Source organism: Rhinolophus sinicus, chromosome 3 (assembly GCF_057876585.1).
Source record: "Rhinolophus sinicus isolate RSI-liver-muscle chromosome 3, RSI-T2T, whole genome shotgun sequence".
Taxonomy (NCBI): Eukaryota; Metazoa; Chordata; class Mammalia; order Chiroptera; family Rhinolophidae; genus Rhinolophus; species Rhinolophus sinicus.
Window position 1 is genome coordinate 192,951,169 of NC_142503.1, and position 23,825 is coordinate 192,974,993.

General features: G+C 52.9%; 1 protein-coding gene across 3 annotated transcripts in view; it reads right to left on the bottom strand.

Moving 5' to 3' along the window:
• Positions 1-535: 535 nt before the first annotated feature.
• The window catches only part of ASB2 (ankyrin repeat and SOCS box containing 2), a 39,025-nt gene continuing 15,735 nt past the window's right edge, over positions 536-23,825 (bottom strand). For 2 of the 3 annotated variants that reach the window (XM_019745667.3, XM_074327004.2), the window contains 8 exons: positions 21,950-22,045; positions 19,027-19,193; positions 18,057-18,212; positions 15,728-15,973; positions 12,057-12,228; positions 4,854-5,418; positions 3,757-3,910; positions 536-1,189 (listed from right to left, as the gene is read on the bottom strand). In XM_019745667.3, coding sequence (XP_019601226.3) covers positions 1,053-1,189; positions 3,757-3,910; positions 4,854-5,418; positions 12,057-12,228; positions 15,728-15,973; positions 18,057-18,212; positions 19,027-19,193; positions 21,950-22,045 — 1,693 coding nt within the window. In that variant the 3' untranslated portion in view covers positions 536-1,052. Of the gene's footprint in view, positions 1,190-3,756; positions 3,911-4,853; positions 5,419-12,056; positions 12,229-15,727; positions 15,974-18,056; positions 18,213-19,026; positions 19,194-20,704; positions 21,124-21,949; positions 22,046-23,825 lie in introns of those variants that run through there. The other variant, XM_074327005.2, reaches the window with a different exon arrangement.

Genomic DNA, 23,825 nt, shown 5'->3' on the forward strand with positions numbered 1-23,825 from the left:
GAGCCACAGGAGGACCAAAGGAGGCAATAGATGGGACAGGGCTTCATGCCTCTCAAGTTTGGTGGCCTTGCAAGGGTTAATGATGGCCACGAGTGTAGCACCTTGGCTCATAGTAGCCAGTATTGAAATGCTTTTTTCCCCTAGTAGCTTAACTTCTGTAGCAGAACAGATGAGCAGGACATGAAGACAGAGTGCCAGGGAACAGGTTTGTGTGAGACAATCCCAGGTGTCAGGAGACCTGTGGGCACAGAGACCCTGTTTGTGATAAAGTTCCTGTTTCCATGGTGATTGAAGCAGGAGAGAGCAACCAACCACAGGCCAGAAGCTGACCCTCTCTTCTGGCTGTTGGGTCTCTTCTGATGAATGAAGGACGCACTCTCCTGGGTCTTTGAGAAGCATAAACCAAAGTAATACGTTCAGAGGTCTGTGTGCTCTGTCCCCAGCCCCTGCCCCACCCCCACTCCTACCAGGAGCAGGGCTGGGGACCCTAGGCTCTGGGGGGTCTGGTGACAGGAACTGCATGGGGCACAGCAGCATCTGTGCAACATTTATTGTACTCAAGGCAGCCCTCTGGGGTCGAGGGTCTCCCCACCCCCCACCAGGCCACACCTTCAGGGAGGAAGCGCAGGCGTCAAGTGGACAGTTTCAGAGAGCAAAACGGAAGGGGCGAGGTCCAGCTTTGCAGGGAGGTTGTCCAGGCAAGGCAAGCTCACCCCCTGAAAACGCTCCAGCCGCAGCCCAGCCCAACTTCTGCCCTGCCAGCCTCTCCTGCTCCAGGAGTGGAGGTTCCTGCCATTCTGGATGGCAGAGAAGGTCTGGGATCTACTCATCCATTTGAAAATAAACACGGTTTTTCTCCTACTTGACACATTCCATTCTCTGCTCTGGGCACAGCTCTGGCGCAGAGACCTGGTGACTCATGGTGGCTGCTTCAGCTCAGGGGGAACAACCCACAGCCTCATCTGTCACCAGGTTCCCATGGATGTGGGGACACCACCGTCCTGAGATTTAGTGAAACAGTTTGAGGAGCACCTCTTGTCCCCGTGTCCCGGTTACTGGGTACTCTCGTACTTCAGGTATCTGATCAGCCTGCCTGGGAGTGGCAACGTGTCCAGGAGTTTTATGCGATATTTCCCAATGGCCTTTCGAACTTGCAGCCGGCAAAGGTGAGCCAGAGGTCTCGGGGGTTCTAGAAAAAGAAGAGAAAGAGAGATTCTGATTTGTCATTTGCAATCTGCGAAGGGTTTGCTCCTTCCTCTACATACACAGCCCAGACCCACAACACAGCCCTTAATGAAGGGGTTAGGAGTGGGAGCTCTTAAGTGCCCCGTGCATGGAATTCAGCTCTGGGCTCTGGGTGCTGCAGACAGGCCAGGAGCAGGGAACAGGGACTGGGCAGCTCCCAGGATCCCACTTGGCTGCCTCCCCTAGAAGGCCCCTTAGGATGCCTCATACAGGGGAGTCTTCTCAGCTGGGGGAGAGCAGGGAAGGTAGGAACAGGGCCTGATATGTCTAGTAATGGCATCATTTATTTCCGCCCCGGGTACAGCGTCTGGCACAGGGAAGGTGTTTGTCGAATCAAACAATGCCATTCATTCATTCATTCATTCATTCATTCATTCATTCATTCACTAATTCATTCATTCATTCGACTAATACATGCTGACGACTTCACTGTGCCTGGCCTGGTGTTTGGGCCAGAGATGCAGAGGTGCCAGCCCAAGGCCTTTGGGGAAGTCTTTCACACCAGACACTGCCTTCTGAGTGGGGTCTTGAAGGGCGGGCAGGAATTTGCCAGGTGAGGAAGGAAGGCAGGGGCATCCAAGCAGGGGAAAGAGCAGTGCCAAGCCAAAGAAGCCATAGCCCCCAGGGGAGATCGGGATACAGAGGGAATGTCGGGGGAGGATAGAGAGGACAGGCAGCCGCCTCACTAGGTGACAATATGCTATCACTGCATTTCTGACACTTGCGCTGCCTTCTGATCTCACTTAGGATAGAGTCTGCCCTCTGGGAAGCTCAGCCATATTCTCAGGTGAGCAAGTCTGAACTTGTGGGAAGGCAAAAGGCCACTGGTGGGCAGAAGACACAGGGCCCCCATGGCTGGGCTGGTGGCCTGGATAGCTTAGGAGACTCTGGGCTTATCAGGCCACCTCTCACAGCCTGTCTGCCCTTCCTCCTGGAATAACCATGTCAGTATCACAGCATTGAATGAAAAAGCATATGGAGAGTGTTTTGCAGATGGAGGGCAGGCTTTAAGGTAACCCAAATAGGCATTGGTTAAGAACTATTTATTCTACTGGTTAACACACGTTTAGTTCTGCATAATTTTCCCTGGGAGGCTGTCTAATTGTAAGGGATTCCCCTTCTCTAGGAAGGGGAGGAGGAGGGGACAGTGAGGGGTAAGGCCAACAACTAAGCATGGACCGCTCACCCTTTAGTGGCCGTGGAGGGTCATGGTGACAGTAACCAATTATTCATGAACTCAATGAACAATGAGCATCCAGAGCTGCTCCCCGAGTGAGTAAGCAAGTCAATGCCATCCTCCCCCTGCCACTGGCCTAGTAACTTTATCACGGGCCCCAACTCAAGTGCTGCCCAGGCATTTGTACAAACGACAAAATCCTACAGTAGGTTTGGGTTCAAAGGGGCACAGGTATCAAGTAGGAACTTGGCATGTCGGAGTAGGGGCACTGGGATGTGTGGCACCTGGACAGGCAACAAGCCAGCACCTGGGGACAGCAGCAGTGTGGGAGACTAACTGGCTGCACGGCGGCCTCAGTGCTGTGTGACTGACAAACACTTGGCCGGAGCTGGGACTGCGCCCCTCAGAGTGAGAGAAAGCCTCGGGCAGCTAGAATGCCTCTGGGCAGGCACCTGTTTCTCTGTGGCAGCGGCAGCCCTCAGTTCCACTGCTTCTGACACCTCACCTGCCCAGGTGAGCTCTATAATGCCTGCGGGGGTTCTCGGCTTGATTCAGCCAGGATGCCCCGTCTCCATTGCAAACAGTAGCTGGAGCATGGCCAACCCCACCTCACTGTGCCAGGCACAGCTCCCCACAAGCACCTCAGGCTGGCAGAGTGGGAGGGGGCTTGACATGAGCCTGCCCAACCCTCTCTGTTCAGACGAGGATGCTGAGGCCCTCGGTCACCTAGCAAGCTCCTGGCTCCAGAGCTCAGGGAGGCCTGCCTCCTAGACCAGTGCCGCTCCAGGTGTGGTCTGTGGACCAGCAGCGCTGGCACCCTGGGGGGTATGCTGCAATGCAGACTCTCAGGCCCTGCCCAGATCTGCTGAGTCAGCACCTGCATTTTTAACAATATGTTCGTGTGTTTTGTATGCACTTTATAGTTTGAGACACCCTAGGCCATCATTCTCTCTTCTCCCTCACTGCATTGCCTCTCAGTGACCCACAGACAGGGGCAACTTACTCTAAATGTCCTGATAGCCCTTCAGGGAGCTGGGACTGTTTAAAACGTCCTGCAAAGGCTTAGTGGAGGGAGTGGGGTTGGTCAAACCCGGGTTTGAATCCCAGTTCTCCCATTAACTAGCGGCGAGGCCATGGCCCAGGTGACATCGTCTCTCTGAGGGTCGGCCTCCTCATTTACAAAACAAAGAGTCATGGAGCCGCTGCATGTGACACACATCACAGAGCCTGTGTGGAGTAGATGCCCATCCAATGTTAGCAACCGTCACATGGCCCAAGTGCTGGGCCAGAGTCAGGCAGGGAGATCGTCCGGCAGCAGCAGCGACAGCCCCTACCTGCTTTCTCCCTGATGACGGCCCAGTCCTCGAAGCTGTCGATGTGTTCCTTCAGCCGCGAGCAGAGCTGCACGTTGCCCACATAGTCCAGAAGGATGTCGATGATGGGCCCTGCCCAGCGGCTCACCTCAGGGGCAGACAGGATCTCACAGAACTGAAAAAGAGCACACACCAGTGCTGGGACACCCCGGACCCAGGGCACCCACTTAGCAAGCTCACTCTGCAGGTGGGAAACTAAGGCTGGAAAGTGCAGGGGACATGTCCAAGGACAGACACTAGGCACACCCAGGCTAGGATCCAGTTCCCTTCTCTCATCAACACAGGCTTCTGCTGCCAAAAGTGGGAGGTGGGCAACTTGGGCCCGTCACATCACCTCTCTAAGCCTCAACTTCCTTGTCTAGAAAATGGGTATATGACCCATCTTCAAGGGTTTGTGAGAATTAAGATAATATGAACATAAACTGCACAACTTCTTTGTACACAGTAGGTGGCCCATAAATCATGGCCATTAGCCATTATAGTTATCGCAAAGAGAAGGCTGTTTCTAACTGCCTTTTCATTTTAAGTCATCACCATGGCCAGGTCCTGCCTCTGGGTCTCTAACTTTCTGCACCTCACCTGACTTTAGACCAGCCTGCTCTCACCTGCATCCTGATCCTGGCCATTCAACATCACATTCCTGGCGCAGGGTTGCTTGGGGTGAGAGCCTCTCAGTTTGGCAGAGTTCCCCACCAGTCCCCTGCTCCGCTCTTCCTTCCTTAAATTCCCCAAGACAGCGAACCAAACCAAGGCTTCAATTGTTGGTGTGAACCAGTCAGTTTTCTGCTCCCTCCAAAGCATGCTAGCTAGTCACCGGGTTCCTCAGCCTCCAAACTGTGCTAACTACTATCCTACGCTCCCTCCAAAGCGCATTAACCACCAGTCTACACTGTCTCCAAAGCTTATTAACCACCATGCCTCCAAAACGCAGTCTACGCTGCCTCCAAAGTGAGTGAACCACTGGTTCACACGGCCTCCAAAGTGAGGGAAGCACTAGTCCACACCGCCTTCAAAGCGCGCTGGCCCCGGCCACACTCCCCCGCATTGCGCTCCCCTACCTGCACCACGCTGGGCGCCTTGTCGCCAATGGGCACGTCACTGAACCTGCTGGAGGGCGGCGAGGCAGGTGGGTGTGGGCCGTTGCCGTACAGGCACGAGAAGCAGGACTCGCCGTTGCAGCCGAGGTCCATGAGGAACTTGAGCAGCGACAGGTACTTCATGGCGAACATGATCGTGGCGGGGAAGGCGGTAGGGTGTGTGGCGATGTAGGCGTCGATGTTGGCGCCGTGGTCCAGCAGCAGCTGCATGGTGCGCAGGCAGCCATGGCGGATGGCCACCAGCAGGGGGTTGATGACGTCGCGGTTAGGGTCGGCGCCTGCCATCAGCAGCAGCTCGGTGGCGTACACGTTGTTGTTGACGACAGCGAAGTAGAGCGCTGAGCTGCGGCGGTCCTCGTAGAGGCGCGCGCGCTCGGGGGCCAGCGGCGCGTTCACATCGAAGCGCGCGCCTAGCAGCGCCTCGAGTACCTCGTCGTTGTTGCGCTCGGCCGCCAAGTGCAGCGGGCTGATGCCGCTCCGGCGCACGCGCGTGCGGCTGGTCACCGGCAACAGCATCTGCACGATCCTGCGGGCGGGGAGGGCATACATGGGTCACCCGGCGGCCGGCACGTTGGGGTCAACGCAGCCAGCAGGGGGCGCTGAGGGGCCAGGCTTGGCCACCCACAGCTACTGTGTAAGGATGCTAGAGATGCACGGGCCCACCAGCAGGGGGCGCTGAGGGGCCAGCCATTCTCACAGCACTTGGGGAGGACGAGTCTGCTGCTATCCCTACTGCACGGATAAGAAAACAAGTTCAGAGAGTTTCAACCATCTTCCCAAAGTCATACAGCCAGTAAGAGGTGAAGCTCGGTGACCAAGAAGTCACCTCCCCGGTCCTATAAGTCTCAACTCCTGTTAACCGGAAGTCTGACTCTAGCCTCTCCCAGGCTCTCCGCCCCGCCTGCAGCCTGGAGTGGGTCGATCAGCACCTGCCAAGCTTGGCGATGCCTGGCCCTGCTTTCTGCTTCTGAATCAGGCACTGTCTTCAGTACTTAACCTCCATCAATCCGTTATATTATCCTAATAGTCCTATGAGGTGGTACTAGTATTATCCTCATTTACAGATGAGGAAACAGAAGCCCAGAGAGGGTGTATGACTTGCCCAAGGACACACAGGCAGTAAGTGATGGAGCCAGGATTTGAACCCAGATAGTGTGATTCCCCCTAGAGTGGGGGCCACACTCTCCACCACTCTCCTACTTCTTGTGTAGCAGTCAGGGTGACAGCTGATAGGTCAGGGGATGTGGCATTTGTCACGATGCATTAACTTACCTGCCCCATATTGCCTTCCTTGCAGCCCTGTGGGGGCAGCCAGAGCCGGTCTGTGGCCTTCTTTTTAACTGATGTGGCTCAGAGAAATGAAGGGACTAATCAAAGTTCGTAAAGTAGTTCTGGGGGCTGGACCCCAGGACTCTCGACCCCTTGTCTTATTCTTTTCCTCTAGACCCTTGCCACCTGCAGGAACAAGCTCCTGTCATGATTCCAGACCCTAATCTGTCTAATCCCCGATGACAGGTGACCTCGCTGCCCCATGTGGGCTCCAAGAAGGTGACCATGGCAGGGCAAGCGGGTGTCACCAGGCCTGTTCCCAAGCCTCTTTGCCTCCTGGCAGGCTGATTTCCACACTTCCTGGAAATCTGATGCCAGCGACCTCCCACTAGGATCTCAGTTGGAAAGTGTTATTATTGTTAGTAACGCTGTGTTTGCCTAAAATCTGCCTCTAAAACCTCAAAAGGAAATTCACACACCCAGGGGGGCTAATTGCCTCCTAATTTTTATTTGTGCAGGCACAGGAGGCCTGACCTCACTCTGCAGAGGTGCTGGTCAAAGGCAGGGCTGGGGCCTCACCCTGGACTGAGGCCAGTGGCAACAAATGCTCGCTAACAGCCGTAACCTGCCCAAACTCGGGAAAGAACATGGAGAGGGACTGCCCGGGGCTGCGGGCCAGATGGGGCTGGTATCTCTGGCAGGTCACAGCTGGTCTCCAGCAACCTCCTGCTGAACTGAGGAGGAGTGGCAGAAATCTGGGGACGTGACTGGACACTGCCCAGAGTCCCAGAAGCATCATCTTAATAACGTAGTCAAGTCATCTTTTTGTCATATGCGTCTGTAGGACTGTGCCAATCTGAACATACGTTTGTCATGCTGGATGGGGTCTGGAGATCAGTGTGTCCAGCCCTCCCGTTTTATAGAGGGTAAAAATTGAGGCCGACTGTGGGTGGGAATACGAGTGAGGTTGGACAGGAGGTGAACGGCAAAGCCAGGCCAGAACGTCAGTGTCTAACATGCCCAGGGCCTGGCCTTTCCATGATGCCCCAGCCCCTCTAACACTAGGGAATGGCCGTGTTGGTGGCCCCAATGCATATCATTACCTGTCTCCCCTAGCCCATTTCGTGGGAGGGAGGACAGGCCGGGGCCTTCCCACTTCTCCCACGGGCAGGTCCTGGGACTAGAGAACTATTGCTCAAAGTGTACTGTATGGACAAAGGACGAAGGTGCCCATTGCCTGATAGAGCCCTCAGGTCTAAGAGGCCAGTTCCTTGCCCCGCCTCCTTCCCCCAGGTGGGGGCTGCACCAGCTCAGGCCCTGAGACCAGAGCAGACCCAGCTCAGCGTTGTTCCAAGGATGCTCAGAGCAGCAGCTCAGCAGGTGACCTTGGACCCCCGTCCCAATAACTGGGCCCCTGCCTTGTTCTCGGAAGCCACCCGTAACTGAACCCCACTCTCCTTGCTCCAGGCCGTGGCTCTCATCCAAGACTCTAGTTTCCTGAAGGCTGCAGCCCTGCCATGCCGCCTCTCCCACCTGAACCCCAGCCAAGTGGCAGGGAACAGAGCAGAGTTTTGAACCCAAGCAGGCTAGCAGTGTGGGGGTCCCACCTGGGGCAGTAGACCTGGGTTCCACCACCACGTCTCAGTGCTGGGCCACCTCAGGCATGTCACTTAACCTCTCTGAACTACATCTATAACAGAAGGGTAATTAATTGTAAAAATGATGATGAAGATGAGGATGATGATGGTAGGTACCCTTAATTGATCTCCTATGAGTTGCCGTGAGCACTTTCCCTTCCTAAATAATAATTACCATAATATCGCTGAGCATTTGCTGTGTTCCAGGCACCGTTCAAAGTGCTTTGCCCAGTTCGCTTATTTAATCCTGGAACTGATCCTGTGAGCTAAGTACTTTATCTCACTTACTCTTTGTAACCACCCTGCCCAGGTTACAAAACACAATGTAAATAATACTTCCACTGAGCCTGCTTTTGAGGATAAAATGAGATCTTATACATTAAGCTGGTCTGCACATAGTAGGCACCCAATAAATGGTGGCTGTTTATTCAAGCTGAACCTTGACCTCCAGGGTGATTGTAGTGCGCTGCCCTGCAATTCCAAATGTGGAGGCATTCTGGGTCACCAGGTCACAGTGGTGTGACTTTTGATTGTGGACTGGACTTTCACAAGGGAACCAGTTGCCCACAGACAGCTTCTCTGCCAATACCACTGAGCCGCATTGTGTAAAACTGTGCACGTGTGTGTGTATGTGCGTGAGTATGTGTTTGTGGGGTGAATTACCTCTTCTCTGAGCCTGTGTGATGCTCATGCTGGAGCCCCCCAAGGTCTACCAATGGAACATCTGCCTGAGGAGGTTGCCAAAGGCACAGAGGGCCTCCTGCCCAGGAGGGATCCGTCTGGGGGCAAGTCTGCAGCTTTTCTAGGAGATGCTGGGAACTGGAGTGGGGAGCACTTCCTCCATGAAGGAGGAAGGGCAGGCACACAGCAGCTCCGTGCAGATTGCTGCACTAAACGAGCATGTCCAGGGGTCTCTGGGTCTTCAGACACAGAGTGGAGTTTGCTGAAGATGCAAACTGCCAGTTTTCAATCACAGTGCAACTCAGAATTGCTCGGGGAATCACTGAAAAAGCAGATTCCTGGGCCCTGCTGTCTAGATTCTGATTCAGCAGGTTGGGGAGGCACCTGGGAGTCTGCTACCTATGATCCACGCACCACGCCTTGAGAAACGTGGATGCAAACACTTATCATTTTCCCCAGAAGACACGGACAGCCAACCAGCCTCCTGCAGGGGATGGGGTTGGGGAGAGGGGCCTGCGCCCAGGAGCTCCCCTTATTTTCTGTGAGGCCTTGAGCTCTGAGCCTCAGTGGCCCTTTTAAGTAATGCGGATACTAACTTGCTTGTGAACATACTTTATAAGCTGCATTTTAATTTAACGTATCCAATGTTTTTTATTCTGCCATTTTTCCAGAAAGAGTTTTAAGTGGCTTGCAAAGGTAGTATAAATTAGAAGGAAAAGAGAAAGAATATTTAAGAACAAGGGGGTCAGAAGTGAGGCCCAAAATGCAAGTCTGTGTTATATGTCAGCCACAAATGGACTCTGACGTACTACTGGTTCTCCACTGGGCTGCTCGGTGAAACCATCTGGGTGGCTTTTAGGAACCCTGCACCCCCAGTGGGAACCAACTGGCAGACACTGAGACTGGCTGCTGGGCACTCCTTTCCATGCTATGGAGGGGAAGAGTGTTTTGGCAGGTGGCTGAGTGTGGAATGCCTATGGAATGTCACATCAAATCCCCAAGCAGCCTATGGGAGGTCAGTGTGGACAGGACCATTCATGCCACATGCCAGGGAGTGAGTGAGGGGCTGGTCTGCCCACGGGCCCTGCCAGGTGGCAGAAGCTGCTGGGAACCTGGCTTAACCCTTTGTTGGACAGCTCTCAAAAAGTGGCCTGGCCCCTCTGAGTCTTGAGGGTCAGAAGGAAATGGGGCCTGGAAATGGAGGGAAATCATCTTGGGACTCAGCATGAATCCACAGCAGAAAACTCTGGGCCAAGGTGAAGCACTCACTGAGGTGGTTCCAGGGAGGACCAGCCTTGCTTCCTGGTGATACTTAGGCCCCCCCAGTGCACCTTCCAACTCCCCTCCAGCTGGGGCCAGACATCTGGGTCCACTTGAAGGCATCTGGGTGTGACTGAAGGATGCCAGGGACAGGCCCAGCTCTGCCCCTCTCTGGCACAGCACTTTCCATCTTGGGCCTCAATTCCCTCCTCTGCAAATCAGATGTTGGATTAGATCAGTGGTTTCCCTGAAAGCACGGCAGGGCTGTATGCGGTTGGGGATCTTTTCAAAGATAGAACTTGGGTTCCTACTCTTCTGAAGATTCTAGTTCAGTGGTTCTGGGATGTGTCATTTAAAAAAATAACTCAGAGTGACTGTGCTGTACAGGCAAGTATGGGAAGCCACTGGGCAAGGAGATTTTTTCTCTCTCTTTCACTCTTTGGATCTTTCTGGGGTCAGGTTTCAGATAAACCATGTTTATTGACTGATGCTGGAACTTTCTGGAGCTGAAGAGAAAGATACCATCTCACCCACCACCACTGCCTGACTTGTTTTCTTTTCTCCATTGGCTAACTGAACAATGATGGAATGTACTCTCTCTACATGGAGGGAGGGAGTGCAGACCCTCTGAACACCTTCTCTGTGGCAGATGCTCTGCTGAGTGCTTATTTCCATTGCATATCCCTGTATACCCCTCTCACTAGTCCCCACAACAACCCATGAGTCAGGTGTGACTACCTCCCATTTTGTAGAAGAGGAAACTGAGGCTCTGAAAGGTTAAGCAACATGCCCCATGGCCTCAGCAGGAATCCAAATCCAGCTCTGTCTGCCCCGCAGCCTACTACGTGGCCCAAAGAAGGCAGGGTCTCCCCTGTGGCACATAAGGTGTGGTTGCACCGGGGCCACCCCTGGGCTGGAAGCGTTGGTTGGTCACGTGTGCCGCCTGCCTGCAGAGCGGGGCCTGGGGCTCCTCGTGTCCCCACCTCATTCTCTGGGATGTCACTTTCACCCCTGTTTTCCCTCTGCCTTAGCCAAGACAGCCCACACCCCAACATACAGTCATCTGTGTTTCTCCCTCTTCTCGTTGCTGAGGACAGGGCTATGTTTCCCAGAGTGTCATCTGGGGTACACAAAATAGGATTTGGGGCAAAAAGGCTTTTTATTCATTATAAATTGGTAATTTTAACAATTTAATAGTGTGATAAATGTTTCCTTTTGAAAACACATTTATTTCAGGTAAAAATGCCTTTCAAGGAAAATACTAAGCCGTGAGAATATAGAGGTCTCAAATCAGGAAGAAAGTCTGTGATGGGTCCGAGTGTGGGGAACACTGGTCAAATGGAAATTACCAGGCCCTGTGCATCCTTCACACGCAGGTGGGGTTCCACCTTCTGGGCAGATCTTCCCCGCCAGGTATGGTGGTGCTGCTGGATGTTTAACAACTGGCTTGGGGTGAGGGGTGGGGCGGCCCTGATCTGTAGCATTCACCATTTCCGGTGGTGTAAATACTCTCCCCGTGGCCAGGTTCACGCTATCAGCATGAACAAACACTTGGTCCCATGAGCTGAGATGGGCCCCCTCGAACCCAGTCCACTGGGGTGTCTCCTCTAGAACCACCATGGAGCTTAGTTCTTCACGCTCTTTCATCATATCGTGTGTGTGTGTGTGTGTGTGTGCGTGTGCGTGTGTGTGTGTGTACATACACATGCAACTTCCCTCCCACCAGATCCCTCCCTGAGAACGTAAGTTTCTCTCATCTCACTCAAAGTACCCATACATAGGAAGTGCTCAATACAGTCTGGCTATTATCTTTGGCACTATTTGTATTATTGTGGGTATTCCCTGCATGCTTGCTGATTGCCTGAGAAGTTACCTTTGCATCCCCACCAGAAATATCCCCTAGTCCAGACTCATACCTGGCGCCCTGAGTAGAATTCCTGTAGATGTGACATTTCAAGTAGGTGAGTTCCTGCCATCCACAAGCTGTGTGACCTTGGGCAAACCACTCAACCTCTCTGTGTCTGAGTGCCCTCATTTGGAAAACAAAGATAACAGTATCCACCTCTGCAGATTCATTAAAAGTATCATTAAAAGTAGAGTTTCAAAAGCATTCAATCAGTTAATAATGGAAAGTGCTGCGTAGCTTTTCTCTATTATTATTGTTACCATTACTGTAGGCATTCACCCTCATTTGCTGAGGGCTTTTCCTGTTTTCCCCAGAGGCACCCTCCTCTCTGACCTGGGCCTTCCTAATCCTGTGCCCCCCCCCCCCACCCTCCCGTGTGGGCTGGGTGGTGGTGGCAGGGCCTGGGCTGACCTGTAGTTACCCTTCTTGGAGGCGACGTGCAGCGGGAGCATGCCATCCTTGTTGGCTCTGTTGGCGTCCGCGCCCTGCGACAGCAGAAACTCCACCACTAACTCGTGTTCGTTCTTGCAGGCCTCGTAGAGGGCTGACGCGCTGTCGCTGGCCTGTGTGTTGATGTCTGCGCCTGGTGAAGGAGAGGCAGGTCAGTGAGTGATCGGGGTGGTCACTGTCCCTGATGTGACGTCCACGTCAGACTGTGCCAACCACCATGACACACTGGATCATTTAACAATGACCCTTGGAAAGGAGTCCAACTGGAGGACCCCAGCTCCCTTCTGCAACACCGAGACCCTGGCCTGCCAGTCTGAGCAGAGGCCTCCTAGAGGCAAAAAGTTGCCATGATGACACTGGCATTCACTGAACACCTACTATGTGTCAGGCCCTGTGCTTAACCTCTGCTATCTCTTTGAATCCTCAACATAACCCTGTGTGATTAGTTCTACTCTTATCTCTGCGTTACAGACAAGAACACTGAAGCACAGAAATCTATGCAATTGCCCCAGACCACCCAGCTCATAAGGAAAGAGCCAAAACTTGAACCCAAGTGGTCTGATGGCAGAGGCTAAGGCAGATGGTCTGATGGCAGAGGCCACACTCTTAACCCTAACTCCATATAGAAGGATTTAGGCCCTGCACTGAAGAAGACCCTCACAGCTCTTAGAGAGCAGAGTCCCCTAATAAAGAAAAACCCCAATGAGTTTATTAATTGAGATTTGTACTTCTTTGCCTTCCATTTCCAAATAAGAGCGGAATCACTTCCTGTCTCCTCTGAAGAAAACACTACACCATGCTGACAGGAGGAGGAATCATGTGACAGTCTCCCTTCAGCCCAATCTCCTACCACCTTCTTCATCTCCTAGTGGTGATGGAGAGACCTGATGTGCACTCAGGTTTGTCTGCAAAAAGAGGTGCAGCCTGTTCACCAGTCCCTCTTTATTCGGGAAGCAAATAGAACTGAGACGGCAGTGGAATGCTGGTAAGGGCTGAAATCAAAAGCATTTGCTAACCACAGCGCCCCTCTCTCTGGGCTTTGTGCTAATTTTGAACTTCTGTTGACTGATTTCTGGCCTGGTGGAATGAACATAGGCTTTTGTCACAGACAAGGACAAGGTGAAGTTTCTGTTTCATGGCTTGTAAGCTCTGTGGCCTCAGGCAGCCTTAAGGAGTCTCATTTTCTCATTTGTTGACCAGGAATAATAGTACCTACGAATCGGAGTTACTGTGACAAGTAATAAGTAAATGTCTGCTATAGACTGAATGTTTGTGTCCCCTCCCCCGCAAATGCATAGGTTGAAACCAAACCCCCAATGTGACAGTGTTAGGAGGTGCGGACTTTGGGAGGATCAGGTCACGAGGCTAGAGCCCTCCTGAATGGGATTTGTGGTCTTATAAATAGGACGCCAGAGAGTCTCTCACTTTTCCAACATGTGAAGACACAGCGAGAAGACGGCTGTCTGTGAACCAGGAAGTGGGACCTCACCAGACACTGAATCTGCTGGCACCTTGATCTTGGACTTGCAGCCTCCAGAACTGTGGGAAATAAGCTGTCTATGAGCCACCCAGTCTGTGGCGTTCTGGCATAGCCGCCCGAATGGACTAAGACAACAGACTTCCTTAATAGCGCCTGGGCCCGAGGAGGTGCTCAGCCAATGGCAGTTCTTCAGGACAGAGTGGCCCTGGGCACAGAGGCTGCTTCTGCCCTCCTGAAGAAGAGTCCGCCAGCAGCGCTAACCCCAGGAGCTCTCAACGTCAGGCACCCTGGAAGCCTGGACCTCGCCAGCAAAGCCACCCGCTCACACAAGAAAAATATTTGGATTTGAAAATGGACTCAGCCCACAAAGGGAACAGACCTTATTCAGAGTGTCAGCAGGAGAGCTCGGCAGATGTTCAGAGTTAGCTGGTTCCTCACCCGCTGCGCACCCTGCCCTTCGCCCAGCCTCCTCTCCTGGGCTCCCAGGACCCTGCCTGTGCCCCTTTGTTCTCAAGATGGCCAGTCCACATTCGTCCTCGGCTGCAAGGAAGCGCCTTGGGCCTGTTTCCCTCATTGCTAGGCGCACGCTGAGTAGGTGGACATTTACTGAGCAAACCCACAATGGCCATTCTGGAGGCCTGGGTGGTGTGGCAGAGTGCAAAGAACATGCAGCTTGGGGTCAGATGGACGCGGTCAGGATCCAGGCTCTGGCTGTGACCAATCATTTAACGTCTGAGCCTCAGTCTCCTCATCTACACAATGTGGTGAGGACACTACCTACCTCATATGGCTGTGGGGAAAACCCCGTTGGCCTAATCTGTGTTCATGCGTAGCACAGTATGGCACATAGCAGGTCCTCAACAAATTATTCCAGCTCTGCCCCAGGGTCTGGCTTACCTCTGGCTAAAGAAAGGGGTCACCGGGTAGGCTCGGTGGCTCAGGTGCTTGGAGCGCCTTGTTCTTAATGCTGAGGTCGCTGGTTTGATTCCCACATGGGCCAGGGAGCTGCGCCCTCTACAGCTAAGATTGTGAACAACGGCTCTCCCTGGAACTAGGCTGCAGAGAGCAGCTGGAGATTGACATGAGCAGCGGTGGGCTGCTGGGTGCTGTGCTGCCAGGTGTGGCTGGTGGTCAGCGTGAGTGGCCCTGGCAGCCATCATGAGCGGCTGGCAGCTGTCGAGACCTGCTATGAGCGGCCAACCAACGACTGGCGACAGACGTGGGGGTGGGGGAGGGGTGGGAGCACAAGGCTCATAATACCAGCAGGGGCCAGGGAGCTGTGTCCTACACACCTAGACTGAGAAACTACGGCTTGAACTGGAGTGGGGTGGGGGGAGGAGGAAGAAGGGGGAAAAAAAGAAAAGAAAAAAAGGAAAGAGGGTCACTTCCCAAAAAGACAGAAAAAAATATCGAAGGTGTTCTTGGGGGCGATCAGAATATAATGTCCTTTAAATAATTTCCTTTAACCAAAAGAATGTCTGCCACTGTCTTGGGGTCTTTTGCTACTGGAACATCATAATGCAGATAACATTATTTTATTTTGTCCCTTTAAGTGAACAAAGATTTTTCACAGGCAAAGAGTGCAATGACCTGGGTTCAAATTTTAGCTCTGTCACTAATTGGCTGTGTGATTCTGGACAAATAACTTTCCCATCCTGGTCCTTGGTTTCATCCGCTATAAAATGGGAAGATGCTCTAGAGTTGTCTGAGGTTCCTTCTGGCCCTGAAGTGTGACACTATGGAAAGAGAAGTGGTTGGGTGTCAGGAAACTAAGAGTCTGGCTAATTCTAGCACTAATTTGCTATGTAACTGTAGAGAACTCACTTCCCCTTTCTGGGCCTCAGATTCCTCATTTGTAAAACCAGGATGTTGGGCTAGATTAGAGATGACAAATATGTGGCATGTGTTCCACTCTCCCCCAAGTTTGTCGCTAATTGCAGGCATCACTAGTGGATCTCAACACATTTCCTTCTGAGCCCAGACACAGCTTCAGAATCCTTCTTACCACAGCACTCCAAGAAGATCCTACCTCGCTATCAGAGTATGCCCATAAGATGACACCTAAACTCGCCTTCCCTTCGAGCTGATCTCTGCAATCTTTCCCAGCTGTGGCCTCTGGGGACACCATGACCCAGGGACTCTTAGCACTCACCGTACTTGGCCAGGAATCTCAGCGCCTCCAGTTGCCCACTCTGGGCGGCCACAAATAAGGGGGTGATGCCATAGGCATTCTTGGATTCCACCTTGGCACCTCCGCTCATCAGGATCTCCATGACCTCCAGGTCATTGCGAGAAACAGACTCGTGCAGAGCTGTCCAGCCTCGGTTGCAGCGATGGTTGGTGTCTGCGTGGTACTGCACCAGAATCCTCACTGCCTCCACATTCTTGCGCTCGCAAGCTGTGCCCAGGCAGAAGCAAGACTGTTAGCCAAGACTTCATTCGTTCACTTGTGCATTCACTCATTCACTCATCAGGCATTCTTTCAACAAGTATCCACTGGGTCTAGATTAAGTTTCAGTCTCTGCATTAAACCTAGAATATACAACTAACAGTAATAGCCATACTAATATTAGCAATAATATTTGATGACATGTGTATAGCACTGGTTATGTGCCAGGCACTGTGTTCTAAGCACTTTACATGATTAACTAGTTTAGTTCTCCCAACCACCCTTAAAGGATGTAGTGTTATTATTCCCTTTCACAGATGATGAAAAATGAGGCACAGAGAGGTAAAGTGACTTGCCCAAGGTCACACAGATAGAAAATGGCAGAACTGGGATTCAAACCCAGATCATTGGGTCCAGAGTCTCTGTCCTCTAGAATATTCCAGGATGCCCCAAACTTGTCTCCCTTTACAACGTTGTTGGCTTCAGTCTTCCACATTGCCAAGGCCAGAAGGGGAGGAGGAGGAGGGCAGAGTCATATTCCTGCTCAAATTCCCTCCTCAAAGGCTTCTCACTTAATTTGGGATAAAATTCATCTTCTGGGTACAGCTTGTCAAGTCTTTCTCAACCTGTCCAAACCCGCCTTTTAAGCCTCTTCTCTCTCTCGACTCTAAATGCACTCTTGGCTCTGGACAGAGTTATCACCAGGCAGGCTGGGCACTTGTCCAAATTAACCACCCCTGGAAGCTTCTCTGAGTGAGTCAAGGGGGTGGTGAGAAGGAAGGGGGTGATGTCTGTGTAGTGTTTCAAACAGGACCCCAGGTGAATCTTCCCACCTCTCAAAGCCTTGGTTCCCTCATCTGTAAGCAGAGATAACAAAACCCTCCCGATAGGACACTGAGGGAATACTGGGTGAGGTAATGTATGGAACATTCTAGCATGGTACTTGGCACATAGTTGGAGCTCATGCAGGACCAGGGCCCAAGGTTCGGGTTTCAATAGCCCAGCATCCGGGGAGCTCTCGCTGGGACAGCTGAGGCTCCAGGTGAAGGCTGCGGTGGCTGGGTGGCCATCAGTTCTGGGAGACACTCCCATTGCAGGTCTGCAGTAGACCCGGTTAACGGCTCCCCAGTTCTGCTGCTTATGGAATGTTCCAGGTGCTGGGTACCAGACACATGGCAAATCGGGGATTTCTGTAGTTTTGCAAAGTAGAAAGGCCCTCTTATTTTTGCAAGAGCCAAGGCTGATTGCTTAAGCGTGTAGGCATGAACTAGACGCTTTATAAATGCAGTAGTTCAGAGTGTGGTGCTGGCATCCTGCTCCCTGATTGTGCCCCAGGACTGCCTGCCCCTGGCTGTGTGATCTTGGGTACCTCATTTCAGGTCTCTATGGCTTAGGCCCGTATCTGTAAAATGGGGATACTAGCAGTGCCTACCTCAGATGTAGATGGGTATGAAGGTAAATGAAAGGACAGTGCCTGGCATAAGCGCTCAATAAATGCCAGCTGCTGTGTTTATTCCGATTTCTGACCCTCGGCACTTACTAGGGTAGCCAGTGTGCTTGGATGTTGTACTGAGTCAGCCAGGACTTTTCAGTTTTATTAACCATCCCAGAGGTCTAAGTTCTCTCATGCCATTTCTCATTTGCTTATGCTGTGCCCTTGCTTGTCCAGCTGGGAAATCGCTCCTGTTCAGGCTCAGCTCAGCTCTTGGGGGTGCCCTCCTCCTGTATCAGGGCCCCTTCCCTGTGCTCCCCGGTGCCTTGAGTCAAGCTTTCCATCACCCTGAGCTGACTGTTTTCTCTGTGAGTCGATGCCCACTGGACTGGGAGAGCACTCGGGCATGCACCATTTCTTTTCATCTCTGAGCCCTCAGTGCCCTGCAACGCCCTTGGCCCATGGGATGACTTGGGAAATGTTGGCTGAATACGTGCACAAATGAATGATTCAATCACCTCAGTGATACGTCCAAGCAAAGGCACCCCTTCAAAGTAGACTCCTTGGTGGGTGGAGGTGGGGGTGGGGTGTTATGCCTCTCAGGAGCAGTGCTCCCAATTGCCCACCTAGTTTCTAGAACCCTTCCACCAGGGGGCTCACCTTTGTAGAGTGGTGTCTCTCGGGATTTGTTGGAGATGTCGGGCTCGGCCCCAGCCTGGAGCAGGGATTGGAGGCAGTCCAGGTGTCCCCTGCACGTCGCCAGGTAAAGGGCCGTTTCCTCCTGCAGGGTGCGCTGGTCGATTGTTGCTGGGTATGCTGGGGAGGACAGATGGGACATTCATGAAGGAGGAAGATACATGCCTCTTTCCCAGCGTAGAAGTGGTCCTGATTTCCTCCCAGTTCCAAGGACAGGCTTGAATGGCATCTGCCTAAATTTACGAAGACTGCCTTCATCATCTTGGCCCTGGACTCAGTACCTTTTACAATGCTGTTTCAGCTTCCTGGTCATATTAATCCACCTCAGATGCCACTTCCTCCGAGAAGCCTTCCCTGGTTGAGTCCCTCCTTCTCTGAATGACCCTGTCTTTTCCTTACACTCCCTCCAGCCACTGCCAGAAGCTCAGTCTCTTATAGCTGTTTTTGCCATTGAGTGTGGTGGGCTGTCTGGGGTTCATGCTGCCTGCAGCTGTTACCTCCCCACATCTGGCTGGTGGGGAAGCCCAGGCTCAGAGAGCAGGTATGATTTGCCGAGGATCCTACAGCTGTGGGGGACGGCCTTGGCGGGCACAGGCACAGCTGCAGTATTTTCCACACCAAATCAGCCCCTGGAACATTCTAGAATAAGCTGGCAGTAACCCTGCCAAAAGTCAGCCCTCTCGCCTTCCTTTTCTAGGAATTAGTCTCTCTTGTCCTGAGAAGCCTGGGGAGGTTGGAGGTGGGGGTGTTGTTGGGAGTGGGGGGAACAAGTCATTTCCCTTCTCCCAACTTGATGACTTTAAATCTGCAACAAAGAAGGTGATAACCTTGCCTTGCCCCCCTCACCCAGGTTGTGGTCGGGCAAAGAACATGCAGCTCCAGAAGGAAGGAGCCCCGCTCCCACCTCTGGCTGCACCCATATCGGCCGCCTCACCTCGCTGCAGGGTCTCCAGGCAGCTCAGCTGGCCGTAGTAGGCCGCCTCGTGCAGCGGCAGCCAGCCGTCCTTGTTGGGCTCTGTGAGATTCTTCCCGTCCTTGATCATTGCCTTCAAGGCCCCTTCATCGTCTTCCTTAATGGCCTTTAGCACAGGGTCCATGGGCCTGTGAAAGCAAGGAGTGGGCCACTCCTCAGGACGGAGGCAGGGCCAGGCAGCCTCTCTCCCAGAGGGAAAGCAGGGTGGCCAGGAGCAGTGCCAGCTGTGGGGTGACTCCGCCCTGCTTGTCCCTGCTGGTCTGGACAGGTGCTCAACCCCCTTGCAGCCAATGTCCTCCACAATGAGAATAATCTTTCCTAACCCACATGGGTATGCCCTGGGAACTTGGCCCTGACCTCAGCCCTGACCTCGGCCTCCCCAGCTCTCAGCTCCATCACGGCTTCACCAGCCTGCCTGCCCAGGTCAGCCTCTCCCTGCCTCCAGTTATAAGCCCTCATGTAACCACCGGACTTCATATGTCTTTGAATAATTATTTGATCACTGTCTGTCTCCCCACTGGACTATGAGCTCCGAGAAGACAGGGACAGTGTCTTTCTTTCTTTTATCCCTCATGGTTTAATTCCCAGGGCCCAGCTCAGTGGCTGGTCCATAACAGGTGCTCAAAAAATATTTGGTGCATGAAAGAGAGAGAGAGAAAGAGAAGGAGGGAGGGAGGAAAGAAGGAATTCAGAACCTACGAAAGATTATTTCATCCCTTCATCCCTTCTATTTCCAAAACAGACAGCCTCTTCCCTATCAGAGTTCTGCTTGCTTCTTTGGGAATTCTATTTATATCTTGTTCAAAACATTCTTTGCAATGGCCTCCCTTGAGCATTTGGAGGTCATACTGGCTTATAGGTACGTGTGGGGGGTCTGGATCAAGCCTTGCCAGTGTTTAATTTCCCTTGTCAGCATCGTGGGGCATTTCTACACCTTTCGTCTCCCAGTCAGGCACCATGTAGGGAAAATCTGCTAGAAGTGAGTTGAAACATGGCAAGCTCCTTTCCTTGCGCAGATGGAAACCAAGGGTCCCTTTCAGATAGAGCTCCTTGGTGGCTGAAAGACAATCAGGGGACCCTTCTGTCCTGAGGTGTTCAGTGGATGCATCTAATGTTACACCAACTTTTAGCTGCTGAAAGACTTAAAATACATGAAGGATTCTAAATTCGAAGCCTTCACAATGTAAAACTTCTGAATGTCAAAAAGAATCTCAGCCTAATACAAACGATAACTTCTTTGCTTGACTCTTTACAGCCACAACGTTTGTTTGTTGATTCATTCATTCCTGCGTTCGCTGTGCCCCCTTCCTCCCGTCCTTGGAGAGTCAGTGAGGACCATGGCTGCTGTGACTCCCTCATCCACTCCTGGCGAACATTCTGCATAAATGGCCCCGTGTCCCAGGTGGAGAAGGGAGACAGTGCCCTCACCCTGGCAGGGGCCAAGATAGGCCCTGAGGGTCCACAGGACCAGCCCTCTACCCTCCCACTGCTTCCTCCAGCGCGAGCAGCATTTCCTCCTGACTCAGCCTCTCTGGTTTTTAATAGCATCAGAGCATAGATGGCGGCTAATTACAGACCCGGCAAGAAAGATCACTGACCAGATAAGCCCTGAAATCCCCCTCAACGCCATCAGTGTCACCTTGATGAGTTCCTCTTATGAGCGGCCAGAGCAGCCCGTGTTGGCATCAGGAAAAGCCCCAGTGGGGTATGTGTCCCGTCTCCCTGGAAGATCTGCTGTGGGACCCCAGCCGAAGTGAAAGGGAGGTTGGCTGGCTGTTCCTGTGGCCTTGGGAGTGTGCAGTGTCACGAGAACACTCTCAGGACCCGCTGCCCTGCTGGGTCTCGTGGAAGCTGTGGTGCAAGGCCCCTGGAGCTCTCAGGAGCCCGCGCTGACGGCTTCTCTATCAGCTCAGCCAAAGTCCCCGCCCCGGGGGTGGCTGCTGCGGTGTCAAGCCATTAGAGACTAAGTAGCTGGACGGAATCCTGGAGACCACTCTGTCCTCTCCAACCTCTCTCACAGAGAAGGGAGACTCAGAGAGGCTCAGCGACTCACGGGCAGTCACACAGGAAGTGGCAGCCGCACTGAGATCAGAATCTGGGTCTCCCTTCTCCACACATGCAAATCCCACTAGCAGCATGAAGGAAGTGGAGGCGGCAGAGTTTGAAAAGCGCTGGGAAGGAGAAGTAAAACAGTGGCCAATTGCCTCCTCCCCTCTCTGCAACATATCTGAGCAAGGAAATAGGGGTTCCAGCTATGGGGCCCCTCTTTTTCTTTTAGCTGTTTCTGGGGTCAATATGGGGAGCAGAGAAGCTAACCACACAGCACTATTTCCCAGGACACACCTAGCCCAGCACCCTGGTACCAGGCAAACAGAATCCCTCCTGTAGCTTGGGATTGTTTCTGGATTTTAGCACCTGGCACTTAACAACTAAAGGCAACAAAGCAAAACCACCATCTCCCACCCCGCAGTGATGGCGGGAGAAACAGACAAACAAAGGGTATGGCTGTGTGGCTGACTCATCACCTTCAGCTCTGAGCTCCTCTGGGCTTCTTTGGTCCTAGGGCCGGCTCCCCAGTCTCCCTTTTGCTGGGTCCTCAGATTCCAAGCCCCACGGGCCACTCTAGCACACAAGGCTCATTCTGGGGCATTGAGGGGTTCATTGCAATCACAGCCTAGCTGGCAGTTGCTTGAAGACCCCAAGGCCAGCTCAGCAGGAGCAGCAGGGTCTCCGGGGACACACCTGGGAAGGGTGTGCCTGGGAGTTCCCTCAAAGTTCTCCTCTTCCTGGGGGCTGGGGGCCTACTTCCTACCTCCTATCCCCACCAACCCCAGTTGGGAGAGTGAACGTGGATGGTCTTGGGGGCGGGCCAGGGGTCACTTACGCCAGCTGTGAGGTCTTCCGTTGGTTGTATTTCTGCATGACACCTTGGAACAGACCCATGGGGGATGAGGCTGGGCTCTCAGGAGGCGCTGTCGACCTGGAGGGCGCAGGGCAGGAGTGAAAGAGGGAAAAATACTCTGCATATGAGAAGCGGGTCATGGCCAGAGGCAGGAACGAGGATGGAGGGAGAGCAGGGGGAGAGACTGACAGACAGACGCAGGGCTCTGAACCAAAGCAGATGGCCGGGTCCTCTCTGTGTGCTGGACACAGCTGCTGTGTCTCGGATTATTTTTGGCCCTTGGAGGAAGCCCTGGGAGATTTAAATGACCATATAAGACAACAATGAGGTTAACCTCACCCCCACTCCTGCGGTCCCCTTCCCCAGCCAACCACGCAGGAGGCAGATATGAAGCAAGGTGACATTCTTCACCCTTGAGGATGTGAGCAGTGTCAGCGGCAGGTCCCGGGACTAACAGGGCTGGAGAAGAGCTTCCTGGGGATGGAGGACAGGGGAGCAAAGCTGGAAAGCCAAGCAGGGTCTGTGCCTCCAATCCCACCTTGCCGGCTCCTCATTAGACGGGCGTATGTCCCACAGTCAGGAACAAACAGTATAAAGTTTACAGGAAAAGGATGCCTGAGGTAGGTCATCAGAGTCAGGGCTGGGATTCAGATGGATACAGGTTCAAATCCAGGCTCTGGCAGTTCCTGGCCACGTGACCATGGACAGGTTGAACTTCTGTGGGCTTTCGTTTCCAGAACAGACCAGTCTCAGAGGCCTGAGTAAGTGAATGGTATAAAGTGCTTTGCAGGGGGCCCAGCATAGGGGTGCTGGACACATGTCCACCATTAATTTTATCATTATTTTGCCTGTCTGAGCCTCAGTTTCCCCACCCCATCGCGCTATATTGAAGATGGAAGCGGTAAAAGGAGGTGTGGCAGTCACTCCACACTGTTGTAGCCTTTGCTGAAATGAATTTACGTGGACACTGAGTGTGTCAAACAGATCTAAGAGACCATCCTGGGAAGGGGGTGCAAAGCCTGGCCCCACCAGGCCCCCTCTCCACTGGCCCTGAAAGCTCCTGGGCTTGGTATTATTGTCTGGGCTTGCTCCTGGCCCTAGAAAGGGGAGAGTGCTGGGCAGGCTTGTGTCTCCTCATGACACTGGGGTCCCGGCCACCCTCATCATTGATCCATGTGTGGCCTCCCTTTTTTTTTTAAAATATCAATTGAAGTTTATTACAGGTTGCTAAGCTCCAAGGCACATTACCGTGTTCTGTTAACTGTATAAAAGACAAACAGCAGATTCTATATGTCTAGAGTTTCGCTCTCCTGTCCTAAAGCGTCTGGGCATCAATAAAGCAAGAACAAACAACACATGACGATCCAACACATTCGGGTCAGTAGAAACCCAAACTTTTTCCTCACAGGGTCAAGTGTTTTTAGTAAGATAGTAAACACTGGTAAAAACCCACACACCACCCTAAAGCTAGTCCCTCTCTCTGATGGCATAATAATAGTAACAGCAACAATGGGACAGTGAGGGTGGTGGGGGCAGCAGTGAGATGGCGGTGATGGCATCCCCTGTGATGGTGCCTCATGTCCATCCTCCCCCTCCCCCTCCCCAGGATGGACGCAGAGGGTGTATGGTTCCCACTTTGCAGGGGAGGAAACAGACCAACTGAATTCTAGTCAACAACTCCTGCTCGGGCACGTGCCCCTCGCTGGGACCTGGGGATGCAGACCAATAGGACCCTTCTTTTTGTTGATCCTCAAGCTGTTTGGGGACCAGCAGGGTGGGAGACGAGGACACACACACAATGTCAGAGCTGCAGGGGGTTGGGGGGCTGAAAGAGGGGCAGGAGAACTCGTTCTGGAAG